Source organism: Myodes glareolus, chromosome 6 (genome assembly GCF_982192425.1).
Source record: "Myodes glareolus chromosome 6, mMyoGla1.1, whole genome shotgun sequence".
In the NCBI taxonomy this organism is placed as follows: domain Eukaryota; kingdom Metazoa; phylum Chordata; class Mammalia; order Rodentia; family Cricetidae; genus Myodes; species Myodes glareolus.
Genome location: NC_142031.1, coordinates 94999621 through 95021707, shown reverse-complemented (window position 1 = coordinate 95021707; position 22087 = coordinate 94999621). Strand labels below are relative to the sequence as shown.

The 22087-nt window shown below is 43.1% G+C and overlaps 1 protein-coding gene across 10 annotated transcripts in view; it reads left to right on the top strand.

Moving 5' to 3' along the window:
• The window catches only part of Ltbp1 (latent transforming growth factor beta binding protein 1), a 386955-nt gene that overhangs the window by 332214 nt on the left and 32654 nt on the right, over positions 1–22087 (top strand). For 4 of the 10 annotated variants that reach the window (XM_048416147.3, XM_048416146.3, XM_048416143.3 and 1 more), the window contains 2 exons: positions 10422–10547; positions 14659–14802. The exons of 3 other annotated variants lie outside the window; for them this stretch is intronic. In XM_048416147.3, coding sequence (XP_048272104.2) covers positions 10422–10547; positions 14659–14802 — 270 coding nt within the window. The remainder of the gene's footprint in view (positions 1–10421; positions 10548–14658; positions 14803–22087) is intronic. 3 more of the 10 variants (XM_048416144.3, XM_048416150.3, XM_048416149.3) reach the window with 1 other exon arrangement.

The following is a 22087-nucleotide window of genomic DNA, read 5'->3' as shown; positions in this document are numbered from 1 at the left end:
GCCCCAATACTGTACTCCATTGGCGAATACAGTGTATGTGCCCCAATACTGTACTCCATGGTCGAATACAGTGTATATGCCCCAAAACTGTACTCCTGGGAAGTGGGGAAATGAAGGACCCTTTGAAATCCAGTGTCTCTAGCCTGCAACTGTAGCAATATAAATTAGCTTTTTATAAAGCCTATTTTAAATTCATACTTAAAAGTATAGAATTGGGACTTGAGAGATGGCCTGTCTGTTAAGAATGCCTTCTACTGTTTCCAAGAACCCAAGTTCAGTTCCCAACACCCACGTCAGGCAGCTCACCAATGCCTGTCATTCCAGCTTCAGGAGATCTGATGCCCCCCTTTGGCCTCTGTGGGTACCTGCATGTGCATGGCATATACTCTCACAGACTCACATACACCAGTAAAAATTTTTAAAAGGATAGTTTTAAAAGCATGTTTTTTTGTAAAGGCACAACTTAGCTTTTACAGGTTCAGCATACTTAGGAACTGTCCTGCAAACCCTTCTCCAAACCCCCCAGTGATTTTAAATGATCATGGACCTCCATTCCCCCGAGTCCCACATAACTAGTAGTCATTCTTACTCTCTGATTGTAGTTTATTTTGCCTAACTTTCAACAACCTGTCAATGGAGTTACATAATATCTACTCATCAGTAGCTTCCTTTATTCAACAGTGCTGTTTACAAACATTAATTTTATTATATGCATCAGCTTATTAATTTTCATGCTACATGTATATTGTGTGGAAACGCAGTAAGTAGGGTGCTGGCTGTCATTTGAGCTGTGTCCTGCATGGTCTCTGTGGTCATGTGGTCATACTCTTCCATGTGGCTGTGACCTTACCCTCTCTGAAGAGTGGATGGAGTTGGAGTGGGAGGAGGAGAGGGAGTAGGAACTGGGATTAGTATGTAAAATAAGAAAAGATTGTTTTTAAAAAATAATTAGTTAAAAATAAAAAAAAATAATTTTACTGCCTTTGAAACAGTAATGTCAGATATTTTGTTACATCACCAAGAGAATATAATACAGTTGCCCTTTTGTTGGTCCTAGGAAAATGGGGTCAGGAGCATGGGGTAGAAGAGATTTTTATATTGTGGTAGACAGAAAGCAGAAAGAAACCAGAAGTAGGCCTAGGCAAAAGACTTCCAAGGACCATTCCTTGTGACTCATTTTCTCTAGGTAATCTTGTCTTCTTAAATTACTAGACCCTCCTAAGCAGCACCATGGGTTGGGGTGAAGAGTTTGATACACACGTCTTTGGTGGGAGACACATATTCAAACCAGAACAATGTTTAAGCAGAAACTTACTTGGCTGAATAGTTCTCGAAGTTTAATCATTTCATTATGATGAGTAATAAATCCGTGTTCCTCCTGAGGGTCTAAAAGCACAAAACCAAGTTAGGAGGCCATTGTAGTCAGCCGGCTGTGAGACGGTGAAACCTCAGTAAAGACTGGAGCCCAGAGAAGAGAATGGAGATAGAAGCAAGAGATAAAACCAGGAGGACGTGGTATTAGATATGGCAAGAGAGAGTCCCCTTCCTCCTTTTCAGGTTAGATCAAAGGTTCTCAATCTGTGGGATGCAACCCCCTTTTATAGAGCTCGCCTAAGACCAGCAGGAAAACACAGACATTTACATTACAATTCATACTAGTAGCCAAATTATAGTTATGAAGTAGCAGTGAACGTGATTTTATGCTTGGGGGACAGCACAATGTAAGGAACTGTATCAAAGGGTCACAGCATTAGGAAGGCTGAGAACCACTGGATTAGATAATCAGGATTCTATTTGAGACTGTGAGGTTGGTTTTCGATGTCTGTAACTGTAAGGAATTGGTGTAGTCTGCCATGACTGACAAATATCAGAGTTGAGTTTGGCTCAGTTTCTCTGGACCCAAAAGCTGCTTTCAGAAATCAAGCAGGAGTCTAGTCCTGGTATTTTAAAGTAACCACTTGAGTAAATCTCTGAGGTTTGTGTTTCCTAAGGTGGGGGAAGAGAGTGGTTAAAGGAAGGCCTCTCATTGACCAGCCTTGTTTTCTAGAAATTCTGGCCTCTGTCATTTCTTATAGCATGTCTTAGGCTACTTCAAATAGATTTGTGACCATCAATTCCCCCACATTTTTTTTCTCCTGTCCTTCTCTCTGGTTCTTCTATTGGCATGGAAGTCAGACTATACAAAGACATTGGTTTTGCTGTTTTTCTGGCTCGCCCATTTCCCAGAACTAAATTATTATCCATAACACATAAGGACCATATTCTCCAGACCCGTGGACATTGCCAGACCTCAGTGGACCTTTTTAGAAAGGTTCTACAATATCCTATTGTATTGTCTGGGTGCTCTCCAAATCCAGTTTTTAATTTCCTATTGGCTAAATTTTATTTTATTTTTCAGGACTCTGCTCATCTCCTGCTCACTGCTGGCTTTTCCCTGTGCTCTGAGAAATACCTTAATCTCCCTTGGGCCAGCAGCCATGCCATTTTAAAATTCCTTTGGGCAGAAATTCTGCTAACATCTTTCAGTTCCACTTCTTGGCTGGGGTTTCCTGTCTTCTGGTCAACCTCTACTCCTTTCAAGAAAGAGTATGAGGCCTGAGATTCTCCTGCACAGAAGCCCTATGTCGCTTCTAGCACAAGACCCATTTACATGACTGTTTCCTTAAAATCCTGGCCCCAAATATATCAATTGCAGATGATCAGGAAGATCTGAGCTGAAATAATAGGTCATTTCCTTCTGATGAAAAGATGGAAGGACATCCATTCTAGCTATCAGCTTGGGTCTTTCTGAGACCAGCACACCACCGGAGCCTGGTATGTGTTTTTCCAGGAGTCTCTTCAATAAACATCTTCGGAACCTACGGTGCCCTGGTTTCTAGGTTTCAGTATGATGTTACTTCTTGTGGTAAGACCTGTTTAAGGACAGGAGGTTCTTCTAAACTGCAAGTCAGCAAGCGACACCAGTGAGTGGCAGACAATGCGGCCTGATGTGCATCTTGGCAGTGAACCTGCTCTCTTACACTTTTGTTAGCCTCAGAGTGTGGTGCTCTCCTTGCACAGGTGTCCCATTTTATAAGCATCCCTGTAAGAGACAAGGCCGCATGCTGAACAGAGCCTTCAGGATGGATTTAGAAGGCGATGCTCAACAAGGACCAGTCTTTTGCATCTCTACCACTTACTGTTTTTGTCACTTGACAGAAATCACTTCTCTTTCCATGCCTCAGTTTTCTGACTCTTAAAATGAGGAGGCCAAGCTAGATAAAGCTGAAATCTCCTCTAAGTCAGGACAAACAATGTGATTCATGCAATAACGCCCTGATAGCATGAAGGGTCTTCATTCCAAACATTGCAGCCACTATGGTGAGTTTGTAAATGACCACATACAAACTCCCATTCCTACCATCGCCCTCCCTAGAGTATCCTAGAGGCAGAAGGGTGGCTCATTTCTGCGACTTTTCCCTAGTAGGTGGAGATGTCTCCCTTGGAAGTAGAAAGGAAAAAAAATCTACAAAGCACAGATGTTAAGAGCCTGAGTAAACAGCTTTCTTCTTCATAATGAGAACAAAGCAAATCTGAAGAATTTGTCTGAAAAAAAAAAAACCAAATCACTTTCCCAATGAAATAAACATAAATGCACCTTTCTTGTCACACACACAAGTTTTTCTGAATGTGGCCCCTGTGGCCCCTAGTGGGACCATTCATGATTGTTATGAATTTCATTGTCAAGTTCTTTGAAGAGAGTTTTAATTTTTTGATCGGCATATAAGCTTCCTGGCCCATTCTCTTTCAGAAAGTCATGTTGAATCCTTCATGCTTTTTTTTTCTCCTAATTTTACTGTTCACTTTACCAAAGCTAGAAGAGGGAGACTAGGTGACTTTTATTAACCTCTATTCAGGAATGAAAGGAAAGTTGCAGTTCTGTTTTACCACATAGATTTTAAAGAACTTTAGGCAGAAAAAAAAAACAAAAAAAAACAAAAAAAAAAGAACTTTAGGCAGAAAATATATCAACTGAAAAGCTTATAGACATGCAAAACAGGCCAACTGTGGAGACCTTAGAAGTGTGGACTCGACAACCATTGACACAGTTGCAACTTCCAACACCAGCTGATGGAAGCTTTAGGTTTCCTGCACTGTGTTCCATTGACCATTCTAATATTTAGAGGTGTCTTTTGGCAGGGGGGAGTCAGTTCAGTGGCATTGTAGGTGGTATTGTTTCTTAACTTCATTTACATTGACACATCAATATTTACCTGTGTAGAAGGAGCTGCGCCAATTGTTGCAAAAGGAGCAGCGGGCTACGTTCCTGCCGGGATCCCGGCTCTTTGGCTAGTTTGCACCCAAAATAATTACAGGGAAACTGTATTCTTTTAAACACTGCATGGCCCATTAGTTCTAGCCTCTTATTGGCTAATTCTCACATCTTGATTAACCCATTTCTAATAATCTGTGTAGCACCACGAGGTGGTGGCTTACCGGGAAAGATTCAGCATGTCTGACCTGGCAGCTGGCTCCATGGCGTCTGCCTCATTCTTTGTCCCAGCATTCTGTTCTGTCTACTCCACCCACCTATGTTCTGACCTATCAGGCCAAGCAGTTTCTTTATTAACCAATGAGAGTAACACATAGACAGATGATCCTCCTACATCATTTCCCCTTTTAGCCTTGGCTTTCGATAGGACAGCAGCTTAGATAGGTGGGAACGCAGCCTGCCGCTCCTTTTGCAACATACCTGTACTTTCCCAGTAAAAATTAAGAAGAGCAGTGCTGTCTGAGGAATTAGTAGTTCTTTTATGATAATATGCTTAATATGTGTGTATCAATGGCTGGGCAATTACTAGACAATCAACTCCAGTAGATTTATAGCTTTGGGGTAGTATTACTAGTGATAATTCCTAGCATGGCCCTTACCAGACCCGTAAGGAAAATTGCTACAGAAATTTTGACATTAAGCAAAGAAAATATGATATTTTGATGACTCAAAAATTAGTTTCGAGTTCCAAATTCAACCCTGGCAAAAACAGAATGATGTTCACCTATCCAGACAGATAATGGGAAGTAGACCTGAAACCTCACATCATCAAAGAATGTGAGAAAATTTTTTTGTAGGCCATTAAAGAATTGAAACAAAGGACTGGGGATCTAGCTCAGTGGGAGAGCTTTGCCTGGCCCTTCTCAGGAGTGAAACCAGTGCTGTCCTTCAGTTAAGCTATTACCTCACCTCACTGTTGAAAACAAGAAACTGCAGAGTTGCATTATATCATTTTTATAAAATATTAATTGTTGAACAGCTAGTCTCCAGCAGGCACTTCACATTCCTTTTCCCTATTCATTCCAGTCCAAACTATTACTCATCTAAACTTGCTTGGTGAATCATTGTTACAGTAAACTGAGTCTGCAAGACGCCCAGTAATTCATAGTCAGCTGGGGGCTTGTTCACCTTCAGGCCAGTTATTCAGTTCCTGTGCTGGTGAACAGTAATAAGAGACTATCATCGGATGAAATTGCATGACATTAATAAGAAGGAAAGCAAGATGTCTAATTTTAAGAATCTGGACTGAGAAGCCAATAGATTTCAAGTAGCCAAATTCCCTATTTCCCTCTCAATTTAGTAGGGAAGTCAGTGGCTGGTGAGGGTGTGCTGAAGGTCCCCCACCCCTTCAGGCCTAATACAGGCGTAGAAAAGGGGGAAGCGGCTTGATGCCCTTCTCTGCAGTACTTGAGGGAGGTGCCATGACGGAGGTGCCCCTTAGGCTAACTCCGGAAGGGTCAGCATGAGTTCCTGAGCAAATGTAGGAGTGGAAGAGTCAGTCAAGCAAGGAGTTTATATGATTTCAAGCTAAGTGAGACTTTATTCTAGTTCACGCACGGGGCTGGAGTTCAGTTGAAAAGGCTGTCTGAGAACTGCAAGCACACATGTAGCCGGGAGCCAGATGACGGAAGCCTTGTGCTCCAGTCAAGGAGAGAGGGTGAACATTTTGAGCAGTAGAAGGGCATGGATGGGCTTGCATTTTACAAAGAGCACACAGACAGCAGCAGTTAGGCAGAGTGTGGATTACAGTGGTTCTCAACCTTTGGGTCACAACCCCTTTGGCAAACTTCTACCTCAAAAAAAAAATTACATTATGATTTCAAAACAGTAGCAGTCTTATAGACACGGAGCAGCAATGAAATAGTTTTATGGCTCGGGGTCACCACGACATGAGAAACTGTATTCAAGGATGGCAGCGTTAGGAAGGTTGAGAGCTGCCGGGTTAGAGGGAGGGGCAGGACTGGAGAAGGGGAAGCCAACTGGAGTGTAAGGAGTATCCAGAAGGATAAGAGATAGAGTAGGGCTGCAAAGGGAGTTTCAGAAGGGGAGGGATAACATTAAGATTTCTGGCATGAGTGTCTGGGTGGAATTGTTGATGAAGGGTGCAGAGGAGACACGGAGCTGTTGTGAGGAGGGCAGTGATAGCAAGTTCATTTGTCACTGGCGTGTCTATTTGGTCTTAGATAAATGTTTCAACAGGACGGAACTCAAGCACTGAGAGAGACTGAGAATCCATCAGCATGTAAATGGTAACCAGAGACTTGCTGAACTTACAACCCCCAAAAGCCTGCGGTGCGAAGAACAACATAATCTCTTTGACAGATGCCCACTTCAGGAAGTCCAGAGTTAGCGGTGGCCAGTGTTAAGTGAGTCAGTGTCAGGAAAGAATACTTCCTCAAGGTTGCCATCAGTAACCCAGCTGTAATCTCAGCTGTGTGGGGAGTTCAGATCAGTCTAACCCATGTGCTGCAGTAGATGCCAAGATTTAGGTGTGAGATCTTTGTACTGGGCTTTCTATGCAAGTTCAGATGGAAAGGAAGAATAGAAATGAGAGAAAATGCTCACCCATTATCAGGAAGAGGCTTTAAGTTCTCTTTTTAAATTCAACTGTAAGCTTGGTCAAGATTATGGCAGAAAATTGAGTAAAAATAGATAAGAATAAGAAGTGTACTTGGGGGAAGGATTGTGGTTGAAGATGAAACCTTTGACCCCCAAGGACTCTGGTCATTGGAGCTTAGTGTCTAGGAGGGTAGACGGGGAAACCTAGCATGCAGTAGATCCCAGGAATTCTGAGCTCTGGTAGACATCCACCTACAAGCCATGGAAGATAGAAAAAGAATAATGTTGAACTAGAGTGTTCAAGGTGTGGGTGTTCCCCAGACTTAGAGGGCAATGGGGGCTGACCTGAGCTTCGGGTATAAGGGGTGCCTCTTTGCAGCATCTGTGTTTCAGATGGACAAAGTTCAGGAGATTGTAGGTCCCTGGGGAGGAAGCGTGATAATGATAATGGTTGACATGCATCGGGTCCTGGGTCCTTCTAGCATCTTATGCTCTCAGGTCAGTGCTTTGTGGATGCTTGTTTAATCTTCATAGCAATTGTTGGAACACACTGATAGTGTTGTGCATACCTTTGCCATTATTTCTGTACACTGGTAAAATGTGTCCTTGAGTTCTGTGCTCTCAAGTCCAGCTAACAGTAGATACTTGAAAAATACTTGAAAATACTTGAAAAAGTCCCATCTGAGCTGAGCACATTCAGACCATCCTCTTGTTTTTAGTCCTTAAACAATACAGTACAACAACTGTTTGTATAGAATGGACAATACATTGGGCGTCACAGGGAGTCTGTGGGATGGGGTGGGGATGGTAGCTCATTGGTAGATACCTAGCTGATCTTTATGAGGTCCAGGAATGTGTTGCAACACAAAGGAGGTCTTAAAAATATGGGGGTTGGGTGGAGTAGAGAGATGGCACAGTGGTTGAGAGAACTCAACCACTCTATAAATGATCTGGGTTTGATTCCCAACATCTTTGTGGTGACTCATAACCACTGGTAACTCAATTTCCAGGGCGAACTAACACCTTCTTCTGACATCTATGGCCACCAGGCCCACTTGTGGTGCACATACATCCATGTAGGCAAAATATCCATGCACATAAAAGTAAATAAATCTAAAAAAAATAATTTTAAGTATATGGGCGGATGTGTGGATATGTGTAGGTTATTTGCAAATACAATGCTAGTTTATATAGTTTATATAGTGGGCATCCTTGGGTTTGGAAACCAATCGCTCACATATGCAGACAAGTGGCTGCAGCAGGAAACAAGGCAGGGAGTGTAGACAACTCTAACAAGGCATTTTGCATTAATGCCAGAGAAAAGTAGCAGATGGAGGTGAGACCAAGAGAAAGCTCTTCTAAACTATGTTAACACTCCAAAGGCAGTGAAGGGAGGAGCAGGGAGAAGAGTAATTGAAGATGCTGGAGAAGGATGCAGAGGTGGACCAGGGTGAGTGCAGACCAGTCGGGATGGGAAGGACCCAGCTTTGAAAGTACAAGGGATGGCTTTCATAGAATTGAGGAAAAGTAAGGAAACTTTGATTTAATAGCTTACATGTTTCAATCAAAATATGAAATAGTCTGACTTTATTCTTGATAATATCAGTGTTTGACAATTTGAAAAGGAAATAAGAAAATTTGTTGGGTAAATCTTTTTCTTTTATCACGCATCTTACAACTTAATTTTGTGAGCTTTAGAACAGAAGTGGTCAATCTTACTAATGTCAGCTCCTCCAAAACTAAATCCTGGTGTGTGGTGCTTAACTTCTCACATTTTCTTTGTTATTTGTACCTGATCTGCTGATGTACCAAGAAAATAAATTCTTTTTCAGGTATATTTCTTAATTGTTTCTCCAAAACCCTGTATTTGGGGGACTGTTGTGTTCTGAGGTAGGAGAGCAGAAAGCTTGGTAGCTGAAAGTGTGCATGGTAACTAATGAAAAGTGGGTAGGGAAGCACCGAGGAGATGGTCCCTAAAAGATAAAGAGGGTCTCCATGGTAACTAATGAGAAGTGGGTAGGGAAGCACCGAGGAGATGGTCCCTAAAAGTTAAAGAGGGTCTCCAGCTAGAAGTCTGTTGTAAAGATGACATTTATAGGAACACGTTCATTATTGTGATGTAGATAATCCTGTGGGATAATTGGCATTTGGGATCTTGAGTAGCTGCAACCTAGTGACACATAGTTTTTCCCATGAGTAACAGGGCAGGCTGGCTCATCAGATTCCCCCTCAGTCATGGCTCTCTACAGGGCTATGTAAACCACTGTTTTCTCCCTCCTACAACTCCACAATTAGAGCTATCGTTAGCATTTACTGTCTCCCCCCCAAAGTGACCATGAAATCTGCACTAAGGGGGCTGGAGAAATTGCTTAGTTGTTAAGAGCAGAGGCTGCTCTTTGAGAAGATCCAAGTTTGATTCCCGGTACCCACATGGTGGCTCACAAGTTCAGGGAACTGGATGTTGTCTTCCAGCCTTCATAGACACTGTATCCACATAGTACACACACACACATACGGGCAGAAACTTCCATACACATAAAAGTAAAGAAGCATCTTTTCAAAACCTGTATTGAGATTCCGTGTTCCCAAGTCAGAAAGGCCATGCACGGTCAAGAAAACTAATACCGTATAACAGGAAAGCTACAAAGGATGAAGGATGAAGATTCTTTCTACACTGCCAGTGAGAATATAAGCTAGCCCAGCTGCTGTGGAGATCCATGTGAAGGTTTCTCAAAAACAGAACTATATGACCCAAATATAATGACTCCTTGTATGCCCAAAGGGTCCTAAGTCAACACATGACGTATTTGGACATCCATGTTTATTGCAGCACAAATCACAATGGCCAAGTCATGCAACCAGCCTAGATGTCCATCAGCAAATGAATGGTAGAAAATATGGTGTATATACACAATAGAGTTTTGTTCAGCCATAAAAAATCATTTTCATAAATAGGTGGAGCTGGAGATTGTCATGTTACCTAAGATAAGCCGGGCTCAGAAAGAAAAATGCCGCATATTTTCTCTCATAGGCAGAATCTATATATTTTTAAGTAGAAAAATAACTGTTTGGAGATAGACAAGGGTACTTGAGAAAGGGCTGTGGAAGGGCGGATATGAACAAAGAGCATGATGTGCATTGTTAGCAGGAGGCCCATTATTTTGCATAATGATGATATAGCATCCAAAAAGAAAGAAGTTCCTAGAGGCGACAGCACTTTCCCCTGTAGGAAAATAAAGCTGTCTCTGGAAATAAAGACTCGAAAACGTCTAGGAAATACTGACCGTGGCTAATTGTGGCAGTCATTTCAGCGAAAAAATATTTCCCGAGGACAAGTCAAAGTTTTCTCATAGACTCCAGTAGTTTAGCTACTAACCCATTTCCATCAAAACATTTTATTAACATGTTTGATGTTTTTAAAGTTCTTTTTGTGTGGACATGATTCTCCTGTTAATCATGATATAACAGAGTGCCTTTCCTTATCCACTCCATGCCTGGCGTTTGTCGGTCTGTTTTATTTCCTGTCTGACGTCCCATGTCTCTTTTGCAGATATTGATGAATGTGTAAACAACACTGTGTGTGACAGCCATGGGTTCTGTGACAACACGGCTGGCTCTTTCCGCTGCCTCTGTTATCAGGGCTTTCAGGCCCCACAGGATGGGCAAGGGTGTGTGGGTGAGTTTTCGGTTTTCATTCTGTTTCCTCCCCTCATCGTGTTCCATTTATCTTTTCCAACAGAACTGAACATCATCAAAAAGAGGCAAATTCAAGCAGGAAACTTGGTTTGATTTTTTTTGTCATAGGATTTGAGATTGTGAAAATTGTATGTGCTTTGGCCTCTGAAGGGGACGGGGACATCAAGAGAGAAGTGTGAGTTATTTGGGGCCATTTTAAAGGACAGCTGTTTAAACCTAGCCGAGTGTGAATCTGTGTAGTCTCCTGTCCCCAAGTAGTGAAGTCTTCCATGGGGTACAGCTTGCCTGTCTTTGACACGCACCTCATTAAACAACACGTTGAAGGAAAGTACTGGCACAAGCTTCCGTTTCCGGGAATAACACCAGCACAATAATGCTCCCGACTGTGCAACTGCTATGGGACAGACAGGGCCGGGAAAGCTCCCATGCCATAACATGTCCCAGAGTGTAGTCCAACACAGACTCATAGAGGAGAGCTCATATTTCATGATCAGCTGTGATTTGTGCAAACTTGTTATAAAACACGCTTTCTGTTAAAGCAGTTTTATAGGGAAGGGGGGAGGGGGAAGTTACAGAATCTCCAGCTTCACACATTGATGTGGGCTTCCCCTCAGTTATGCTGTGAATACCACTGGTTAATAAAGAAGCTGCTTTGGGCCTATAAGCAGAGCAGAACATAGCCAGACTGGGAAACATATATAGAGGCAGTAGGCAGAGTCAGAGAGAAGCCATGTAGCTGCCAGAGGAGACAGACACCAGACACTGGACAGAACCTTACCAGTAGGCCACAACCATGTGGTGATACACAGATGTATAGAAATGGGTTAATTTGGGGCTGGAGAAATGGTTTGGAGGTTAAGAGCACTGACTGCTCTTCCAGAGGTCCTGAGTTCAATTCCCAGCAACCACATGGTGACTCACAGCCATCTTGTAATGAGAACTGGCGCCCTCTTCTGGCGTGCAAGCAGACAGACAGACAGAACACTGTATACATAATAAATAAATAAATCTTTTTTTTAAAAAAAAAGAAATGGGTTAATTTAAGAGGTAAGAGTTAGCCAATAAGTGTGAACTAATAGGGCAAGCAGTGTCTTACTAATACAGTTTCTGTGGGATTATTTTGGGTCTGGGCAGCCTGGAAATGAAAGAGTGGCCTCTGCCAACAACACAGTATGCGACTTTTTCTTTATTCTTCTGAATAGAGAGAAGTACTGTGTTTGCCACAAGGCCGGTGCCCTTTAAGGCAAAGGCAGTGACTTACTTGCTCTGGCAATTTGCCAGGCAAGCACTAGTTCTTTTACCATCCAGATCCGACCTGGATGGCAAAGCCTGTTCAGAAGCTTGAACTGTAACTGATTTTCTGGTATTCGTTATGGAAAGTTAATTAATCCCTAATTACAGAAGAATATTCAGGAAGCAGCCATGTCATTTTCACAAATGCACGTGAACAATGCCGAATCAAAAGCCACACATCACTGTTAAGGGATTACACGGAAGTATAGCTGTCCAACAATACAGCTACGACCATCCTATGAAACTACCTTGGACGGATGTAGACGGGCCGGTAGCGAAGGCCTGTCTTCCCAGGTGTTCTGGAGGATGAAGCCCGAGGATCTCAAGTAAATGTTATCGAAAGCCAGCTTCGATAACAACAAGAACATGTTTAACAAAGAAATTATTATTAACTCAAAATTTAACAAAGAAATATAGTTTAGCAGTGGAGCACGTACCTAAAATATAAGAGAACTGTGTACACCCAGTCCCCAGTACCAGTAAATTAATAGTGGAGTTTGTTTACGTTTTGACTCACAGGCCTTGATGTGAGTCTTACTTTCCTAGCTCCACACTGCCTCAGTGTTCCTGTGCCCGTGACATTAGGCTGCTTGTGGTTGGTCACACCCCTGGTCACTTGCTGGCTGCCGCTTGCTCCTTCCGCGGTAGCTAATCTCCGCTGGGCATAAAGTTTGGTCTACTGCAAGTGCTTAGTATGTGCTGTTTGCCTGTTTCATACTGGAATATCAGCTGCTGACTCCACAGAGTTCCAAAGCCCCTGCTTGCTTACTGGTCATTCTGAAGGGACCGATATGTGTGCCTGAACCATATTGATTTTCCAGTCTGACACATAGAACACGACCCTTACAGGATGGATGTTTGACTACTATTTTGATAAGCTCAATAAATATCATTTTCTTGGTTTTTTAAATCATTGTTTAAGAGATATTAACTAGGGACTAGTTAAATGCATTGGCTGCTTTAATGCAAGACATGGGCTCAATTCCAGCACCCACATGGTGGTTCACAACCATTTGTAACTATATATATTTGACACCCACTTCTGGCCTCTGAGGGCACCAGGCATCTACATGGTGCACAGACATACGTGCAAACAAAACATCCATACACATAAAATAATAATGATAAATTTTTAAAAGAGAGATGTTGACAGAGTACTTACTGAATGCACTTCTCCTCAAAGAACATTACATATCCTTTCAGAGATGAAATCATGTATCCGGTCTCTGACTGTGCTATTTCCTCTTACTTGGGCCTGTTCCCATCTCCCATTATCTGTTCATCGTTCGGATCTGGGTTCAAATGACATTTCTCCAACATACCCCCTCGTGGAAGAATCAGTACTACATGCTTCTTCGGAGATCTTTTAATTTCCAACATCCCCTAAAGCCTGTGAGATTTCTTTACTTATTTCTCTGAGTAAGGTAACTTCTATAAAGGCGGGAGCTGTGCCGGCCTGACTCAAGGTCATACCTTCACATGGGGGATCTGCATGAGTAAGCTAAGACATACCTCTTGATCAAATGAAGGCGGCCTGGAGGGAGAGCTTGCGATAGCCATGTTGCTGGTATGCACTGGAAAGTAGAATCTCATTTGATATTACATACCTAAAATAAGCAAATGTGAACCAGCCAATTTCTAAAGTCAACTTTTCTGATGAAAGTATGACCATGTTGGTTAAAGACTTCAATTCCATGTTGCTTTGTGATAACATATCTTTTTAGAAGTGAAACCCAGGTTATTTTGTTTATATCTGTCTATGAACCAGTGAAGTGGAAAAGTTAGGTAGAAGTCTGAAAATTCAAGATTCTCAAACCTGTCCAAAAAAAACAAAACAAAACAAAGCAAACTCAGTATACAAGGAAAAACAAAATGTTTTCTCCACTCCTGGATGAGTTGGCTAATTACTCACATTTTTAAATTTATAAAGATTTTTAGGGTATGATTATGAAAGCTGGTATGTATATTGTTAATGCAGAAGAGAGGGGAGCATTTCAGAGTTGGGTGGTTGCTTTCCCGACTGAGAAAGTCACGGGTAAAACTTTTGAAGAACAGAGAGGTAAATACTACTGTTAGGCAAAGTAAGATGAATAAAGAGTCTTTGTTTGGGGCCTATGAACTTCAGATTCGCATTAAGCAAATCTTTTGACTTTGCTTTAATTATATGGATTTACATATACAAAGGAAACATTCATCAAGGTAGAGGTTACACTGGGAACATTGAAAGACTAAGAAAAGACAGTGGAATTGATCACTAGTTATTGGACCAATTGGCTTTGCTGACTGGACAAATGTTCCCTGACAAATATTCACTTGTGCCCGGTGAGCCTAAGTTCTATTGTTAATTTAGGCTGAAATGAATTTTCCAACAAGTAAGTATGTCTTAAAAGCTTACATATTAAATCTGAGTTTGGATCACCCAAGTGCCGATGCTTCCAGTTTTCCCTTGAATGATGATCCAGGAGTAGAACTCTGGGTCCCTTGTGTGTTCAGGTGCCAACAAGCGGGGAAGACAGTGCTGGATGTCAAGAGGCTCACACTACACTCCCAGTGAGATCCCAGGCTGTTCCTTAAAACTAGAATTGGAGTTGAGAACATGGTCCGCATGCTTGCACCATCCTTTCATCCAGGCTAGGTTGTCCCGCTCTGCCTGCAGGGGTCCTTTCCCGAGAAGGACGAATTCAAGGGCTCCCTGGAGATCAGCTCATTCCCAGCAGCCACTGCTGGCCTTGGCACCGCTGGCAGAGCTGTCAGGAGAGGCCCGCACGTCTTACTTGGTCTGTGTTCTTTTTTTCCAGATGTGAACGAATGTGAGCTGCTCAGTGGTGTATGTGGGGAAGCCTTCTGTGAAAATGTGGAAGGGTCCTTCCTGTGTGTATGTGCGGATGAGAGCCAAGAATATAGCCCCATGACTGGGCAGTGCCGTTCCCGGGTCACTGAAGGTAAGTCGTGGGGTCACCGTGCAAGGGTTGGAGGATGTCTCTCCAGATAGGACTGACCCAGGCTTAGGCTACGCATTGTGGAGGTGAGTAAGGCAGACATGTCTTGACAAAATTCTGCCTCTAGAAGTGTCCCAGTTAGAGAGTTACTAGCGCTGTGATGAGACCCCGTGACCAAAGCAACTTGGGGAGGAAGGGGTTTGTTTCAGCTTACACTTTCAGATAGCAGTCCATCAGTGTGGGAAGTCAGGACAGGAACTCAGACAGGGCAGGAGGCAGGAGCCGATGCAGAGACCAGAGAGGAGTGCTGCTTATTAGGTTGCTCTTTACGGCATGCTCAGCCTGATTTCGGGTGGAACCCAGGAGCACCAGCCCAGGGGTGGTCCCACCCACAATGGGTCAGTCCTTCCTCCCATCAATCACTAATTAAGAAAATGCTCTACAGACTTGCCGCGCCTCTGGAGGCCTTTTCATAATTGAGGTTCCCTTCTCACAGACGACTTCAGTTTGTGTCAAACTGACATAAAACTAGCCAGCACGGGTAGCTTCCATGCTCTCTCTCTGCCGTAGCAACAAAATGAGGATGCAGGTGATGGCTGTTAGGGTTAAGTGGCTTCTGGTGTTCTTCCCAACCCAGCAGCACTGTGGGTAAAGGATTCAGAATGATGAGGACATTTGCTGAGAATTACCTCAAAGCCAGAATGCCATCAGCTAGTGTTTAACATGGCTGCATCTCACCAAGTTACATCAGCCTCCTTGCTTGGCCCTTGGGGAGACTTGTTCTGTCACTTCACCAAAGGAAAAGCAACAGAACGGGCCTCTCAGGGTCGACAAAGACTTCCACTTGAGTCTTTCTCCAGCAGTTGGCCTAGAGAGTTGCTATGTTTACATTTGTTTAAAATTTGATTTAGGCCATGTTGTCACTGAATAAATTGAAATGAGAGCTGTCAGCCTTCCAGATAAATTAGTCACCTTTCAGATTGTAGGTCACTCTTTTAGTCGGTACCCTGTAGCTGTAACTTGGTTGTGTGTGAGGGATTTTGTTTGTTTGTTTTGTTGTGTTTCTTTTATAAAGCAAAAGATCAAGCAGTCCTTTGTGAGCCAAATAAAATGACACTTAGGCTCTTTTACTTTCTGGTTAAATCTCGGTGTTAGCCATCCTCCCGCTAGAGAGTTCACGGTTCATGTACAGGAGACACTTGTTCTGTGTAAAAGAACTATTTTTTTAAGTCACGGGGAGTGACGTGTACCGGTATTGTTATCCATACATTTTTCTCAGTCATCAAATGTGGAAAGGGAAGGGGTACAGAATTATTTGGACACTAATTTAAACATGTCATTTGAAGGGAAGGGAAGGGGGCAGGTTATCACTGAGAGAGGGTTGCTGTTCGTTCCAGTAACTACCCCCATGACATCTATGTGGCAAAGGCATTTACTTGGTTGTACCTTCAGTACAAAAAATCAAAATGAAAATCTGGCAGGCCTTAAATAATCACACCGCCCTTTTCTTCTCTGTCCTTGGTTCCATTTCCAGAGTGACACCTTACCCACATTTTTATTTGAGATGTATTAACATAGCACATCATAATATTATAGCATAATCCATCTCTATGAAGGTTGGTAGTCATGCTAAAGGTAAATGCATATGATACAAAGTTAAATTTAAAAATAAGGCATTCCAATGATTTAAAAATAATTTAAATTAACAAAATAAAAATAAAATTAAAATAATTTTTAAAAATTTAAAAATAAGGCATTCCTCCCTATAGAGGGAGAGGGTGAGAATATATGAAGAGATGATCATAGGTCTTTCTGGAAATTTTGGAGATTTTCCATGTTATCTGTAATGTTTTAGGTGGCAAAGCCAGAGTCTAGTCCACTCACCTCTTACTAGGTATGTCAGTGTGGTCATCTCAACATCTGTGTGTTTGTTTAGGGTTCTTATTTACAAAATAGGGTGAGATGTTTTATCCACTTCCCAGAGCCCTGTGAATTTTGAGGGAAATCATATAGGTAGTGTCATTTTTGAATTTGTGAATGATAAGTGCAGTATGGCATATTACAGCCAGTTACATCTCAGACATATGAGGGAAATCGATTTTCCTGTGTGGTCTGTTCTGAAAGAGTGATTTTTTTAACTACAGTTGGTTTTGTTAGAACGTTTTAATAGCATGAAGAAGTGATTTATTTATATCACATTAGGGTACATGTCTAGACTGTAAAATTTGCTTTTTTTGAGACAGATTTTCTCACTATTTCTTTCTTAAAAGTATTTTCTTTTTCGTGTGTGTGTGTGTGTGTGCACGCGCGCACGCACATGCACATGCACACGTATGCTTGTGTATAGGCACAAGGTTGATGTGAAGAAACATTTTCCATTGCTCTTACATCTTATTCATTGAGGTAGGGTGTCTTGCTAGTCAGCTTGTCCTGGTGATCCTTGTCTCCATCCTGTCTCCATCTTCTGAGGTTAAAATTACAGGTTACTCACTATTTGGGTTCTGGGGTCCTAACCTGGACCCCCAAGCTTGCCTGGCAAATGCTTTAACCACTGAATGATCTCCTCAGCCTTTTTTTCTTTTAGAGATTAATAAAACCTTATTGGTATGACAAGACAATCAGAATCGTCTTTAATGAACAGAAATAGCTTGCTGTCAACTGCATTATACTACTACTGTGTGTGTGAGAGAACATGTGTATGTGAGCACGTGTTTATGCGAGCATGTGTGTGTGAGTGCATGTGTGTGTGTGTGTGTGAAAGAGCATACACACACAAACATGCAGTCATATGAATGTTAGGTATGTGTAAACGGAAAGCCAGAGAGCAGAGGTTCTTTTCTTACATCATTCTTCACTCAGTCTTTTGACACATGGTCTCTCACAGAACCTGCAGGTCTCATTCTTGACTTGCCTGGGGACCTGGAGACCTCCGGGGACCTGCCTGTCTTTTCCTCTCCCGTGCTGGCATTATTGATATATGCTGTTGTTGTAGGAGGTCACTTGTTTGTTCCCAGCTGCCCAGACTAGAAATAACCATACAGAGACTGCATTAATTACACTACTTGGCCTATTAGCTTTTGCATATTTCTAGCTCATGTTATCTCTTAAATTAACCCATTTCTATTATTTTTTATTTTACCATGAGGCTCGTGGCCTACCAGCCAGGTTCCAGCTGGCTGCTTGTGTCTTTTTTCTCTGGCAGCTCCATGGTGGCTCACTTACTCCACCTGCTTTCTCCCAGCATTCAGTTTAGTTTTTCTCGCCTATCTCTGTTCTGCCCTGTGCAGGCCCAAGACAGCATACAGAGGGGAATCCCACATCGTGCTACCATGCCCAGCTTTTTATGTGGATTCTCCACATCCACACTCAGTTCCCTGCGCTTGCACCACTTAACTGATGCATCATCTCCCCAGGCCCCACCCACTTTGTTACTTTCTAAGTCATAGCATCTTCTTTCTTTCCTTTCTTCCTTCCTTCCTTCCTTCCTTCCTTCCTTCCTTCCTTCCTTCCTTCCTTTCTTCCCCCTCCTCCTCCTCTTCCTCCTCCTCCTCCTCCTCCTCCTCCTCCTTCTTCTTCTTCTTCTCTCTCTCTCTCTCTCTCTCTCTCTCTCTCTCTCTCTCTCTCTCCCCCCCCCCCCTCCTTCTCTGTTTCTTCCTTTTCTTTTTCTGAGACAGGGTTTCTCCATGTAACCCTGGCTGTCCTGAAACTTACTCTGTAGACCAGTCTAGCCTGGAACTCAGAGATTCGCCTGCCTCTGCCTCCCGAGTGCTGGGACTAAATGTGTGCACCCCCAACGCCCGACAATACATAACACCTTTCTTTAAGAGCTTGGATCCACATCTACTTTGTCGGCTTTTCTTTGATCCAGTCCCCACCATGTTCTTTGTTTCTCCCTGTCTCAGCTTACTTGGTGTTTTTGTTGGACATCTCTCTTTCCACAGAGAAAGGTCTTCCAGTTGGAACTGTCTGTCACTGTACTGATCTTTCACCTCCCTGAAGGGGCATACAAATGCCAGCTGCTCCCACATAACCATCTCCCACTAGCAGCCCACACCGCTGTAATGAGGATACCTTTTCCAGTCTGGAATGTGCTAATTAGGTCTAAAGAGGACTATCTGTGCCTTTGCTGAAGCTTTTTGGAAATTTTACCTGTTGCCTCAAATGTGACCTTGTTGTCACAGTTCAGCCTCTCAGTGCTGATGCTCTGTGTCCCTGTAGTCCAGGATGAGCCTGTGGTGGTGTGACCCCTGCCTTTCCCTCCCGCTCTTGAGGTGCCCCCCACTCACCATCAGCCTAAGGTGCCCGTCTCCCAGGTTTTCCTCTCCACACCGCCCTGCTTTGTCAGGAGTTCCTTCCTTCATCCCTTTCTGCTCATTTTTCTCCCCAGCTTTTCCAGTTTCTGCTAACAGGGCCGATGTTTTCAATCTACCTTCTCCCCAGTCTGTAGCCCTCCCACGCTCCCCTTTCCTGCTAACCCTTTACCAGAGCAAACCAAACCAAAGCCGTCACCTGTCATAGCCTGCAGCAGAAAGTCCACATCCAGGGATGGCCAAAAGGGCATCATCTTCCCAGTGTCTCCATCAGAAAAGAACAAAACCCCAAAAAGACAAACAAAACAACAACAACAGCAACAACAAAAACTTTATTTATTCTGACAACTACTTATGTACTTTTAAAATGCAAGGTCCTCAGGTCATTCTCTCCGAAGTCTTCCAGGTACTCCAGTAGGTACGGCCGTACCAACCATCTGACACACTACCTAGCGATACATTTCTGGACCATTCTCATCTCTCAGGGTCTCATTCTGTGGCATTACTCACCACTCAGTGTCTCAGCTAACATGCCTTCCGTGGACCCTACCTCTCTCCATTCTGCCCATGCAAATGGGACAGTTTACTTTTCATGTCCCTGTCATGCCTTAATCTGGTACTCTTTCTTCTCTCTCCATACTACATCTTTCAAACACTGAATTTAGATGTCACTTCTGCCAGGAAGCCTTCTCGGGTAGCCTTTTCCAGTGGGTTCTTTGCATTGTGACCTAGGTCTGAATGATGCCCAGGAATAAACTCTCCAACTCAGTGCACACAGCTCACTGACATAGCCCCCAACACACTCTAACCAGCCAGGACTTCTGGCCCTGGTGGCACATGCTTGTGATACCAAGGCTTAGGAGGCTAAGGCGGGAGGATGGTAAAGCCTGAGAAACCATACACAGAAGCCACCCTGGGTCATGAAAACAAAGCAAGGAGTGAGCGGGAGCTGCACTGGTTGCACTGGTATGGCTTTTTAAGTGGTGTTTTCTGTGTTTTGCTTTCTAGATTTTGTATCTTTCCCATCTGAGCTTCCCACCCACCTTAGGGTGGTCTTACCTCTTCCCTACATTGCTTCACATTCCTGTTGTTGGTGACTTCTGGAATTCGCCACAGCCCTCTCCTTAGTCCTGCTTTCAAAAACAAAGGATACCTTTCTCCCTACTTTGCAAGTTATCTAGTGAGAAAACTAGAGAAACACTGTGTGTACATCTCTTAAATTTCATTTCTTTTTTGAGACTAAGTTTCTCTGTGTAACAGCCCAGACTGTCTTAGAACTCTTTTTTTGTAGACCAGGTTGGCCTCAAACTCACAGAGATCCACCCACCTCTGCCTCCCCAGTGCTGGGGTTAAGGGTGTGTGCCACCATCGACTGGCAAATTTCATTTTTCCTATGTCTTGAAAGATTACTGTAGAGTTAGTTGCCTTGTTCTCAAAATATGAGGTGACATAAAACCTAAGTGCCTGGTGGAATTTTCCAACTAGAGCAGAGAATGAAGTTTTCTGGCTCATTCTGTTAGAAGTAACTCTCTGAACATTACCACTTCTGTGGAGCTTGATAAATTGGTCCTCTCAGGACCAATGGGGCACTTTTAACTGAAATGTGGGTCCGTTTCTGCTTTAAATAAATGAAATCAAAACATTCTAGACCATCTCACCCTATCAGCAGACTCTAGGGTCAGACGTGTTGAGAAAAGACAAAAATAGGTAGCAGCCTTTGTAAGTGAACATCCACACCCTTATTAGCCAAGCCAAGAGAGTGATCCCAAGGGCTCCTTAGGCCACACAGCAGCTACCGGCCCTCCTTCCTGTGCAGAGCAGAGGAAGCAGAGCTCCTATGTTCAAGTCATAGGAGGCTGGATGGATGACTCCACAGCAGCAAAGGTCGCCTGTGCCTTCTCCTCATTTATCATAAAGAGAGCAAAGGGAGAGCAGAACAAATGCGAGCAACTTGATATGCTAAGGTGTTATATCCCAAAAAGAGATGGACACTGGGCATCCGCCTGGGGATTCGCCTGTAGAAGGTGAAGGCGCCATTACCTGCCCCACCCATGGAGTGCAGTTATTCCGTTTCTTACATGAAAGAGCTTCAGGAACAGTTCCTTCAGAACAGATCCACCTGAGGCTGGGGTGTGGTTCGGTGGTAGAACACTGGCCTAGCATGTATGGGATCCTGTAGATCCCTGTCACTAAAACCAAACCAAAAGAAACATCAGTCGAAAGTGTCAAGACCATGTTGGTGTTCTTGCTATCACCAGAAATATAGCTTAGGTGAAGGTGTCCATAAAGATCTTCGTTCCCAAATGGTAGGCCGGATAGCAAGAACAAATGAGAAAAATCAAGTCTGAAAATACCAGAAAAGTAATGTTTCTTAGAAGTCTGTGGCCTGGGATGTGGCACGGCCAATCTTACCAATAGAAGAGGATGGAAAAGGATCAACCATTCCCTTCATTCCCAACACTTCTCACAGCCATTGAGGTGATTGTAGAAAATCATTTTCCAATGGAACCTGTCTGCTCCTGGCAACAGTGGTCCAACCTCACAGGAACTCTTCAGAAAAACGTGTGTGTGTGTGTGTGTGTGTGTGTGTGTATATACCTGCATGTACACATTCTGTCTCTCTCTCACGCGCACACACACACACACACACACACACAGACACACACACTCAGAGACACTGATCAGAGATTTTTGCTCCAATGGAACAAATCTCCAGGATGCTGATCATTTAAAGGTCTGGGAGATGGGGATGTTGTATTTTTTTTTTCCCAGAATGACCTTTTTGGATCAGTTTTTGAAAAAGAATTTGCTTTTCTTTCCAACATGGATGAAGGCTCGCCTCATTCTCCATTTCAGCTGTGTAAACACTGAACTCTCAAAGAGCTTGGAAAGAAAATAAAAGCAGAATTTGAAAAAAATCTGAATAATACAATTGTATTGTTGGTCACTTCTCTTATGTAATAATCTCTACCTTCTTC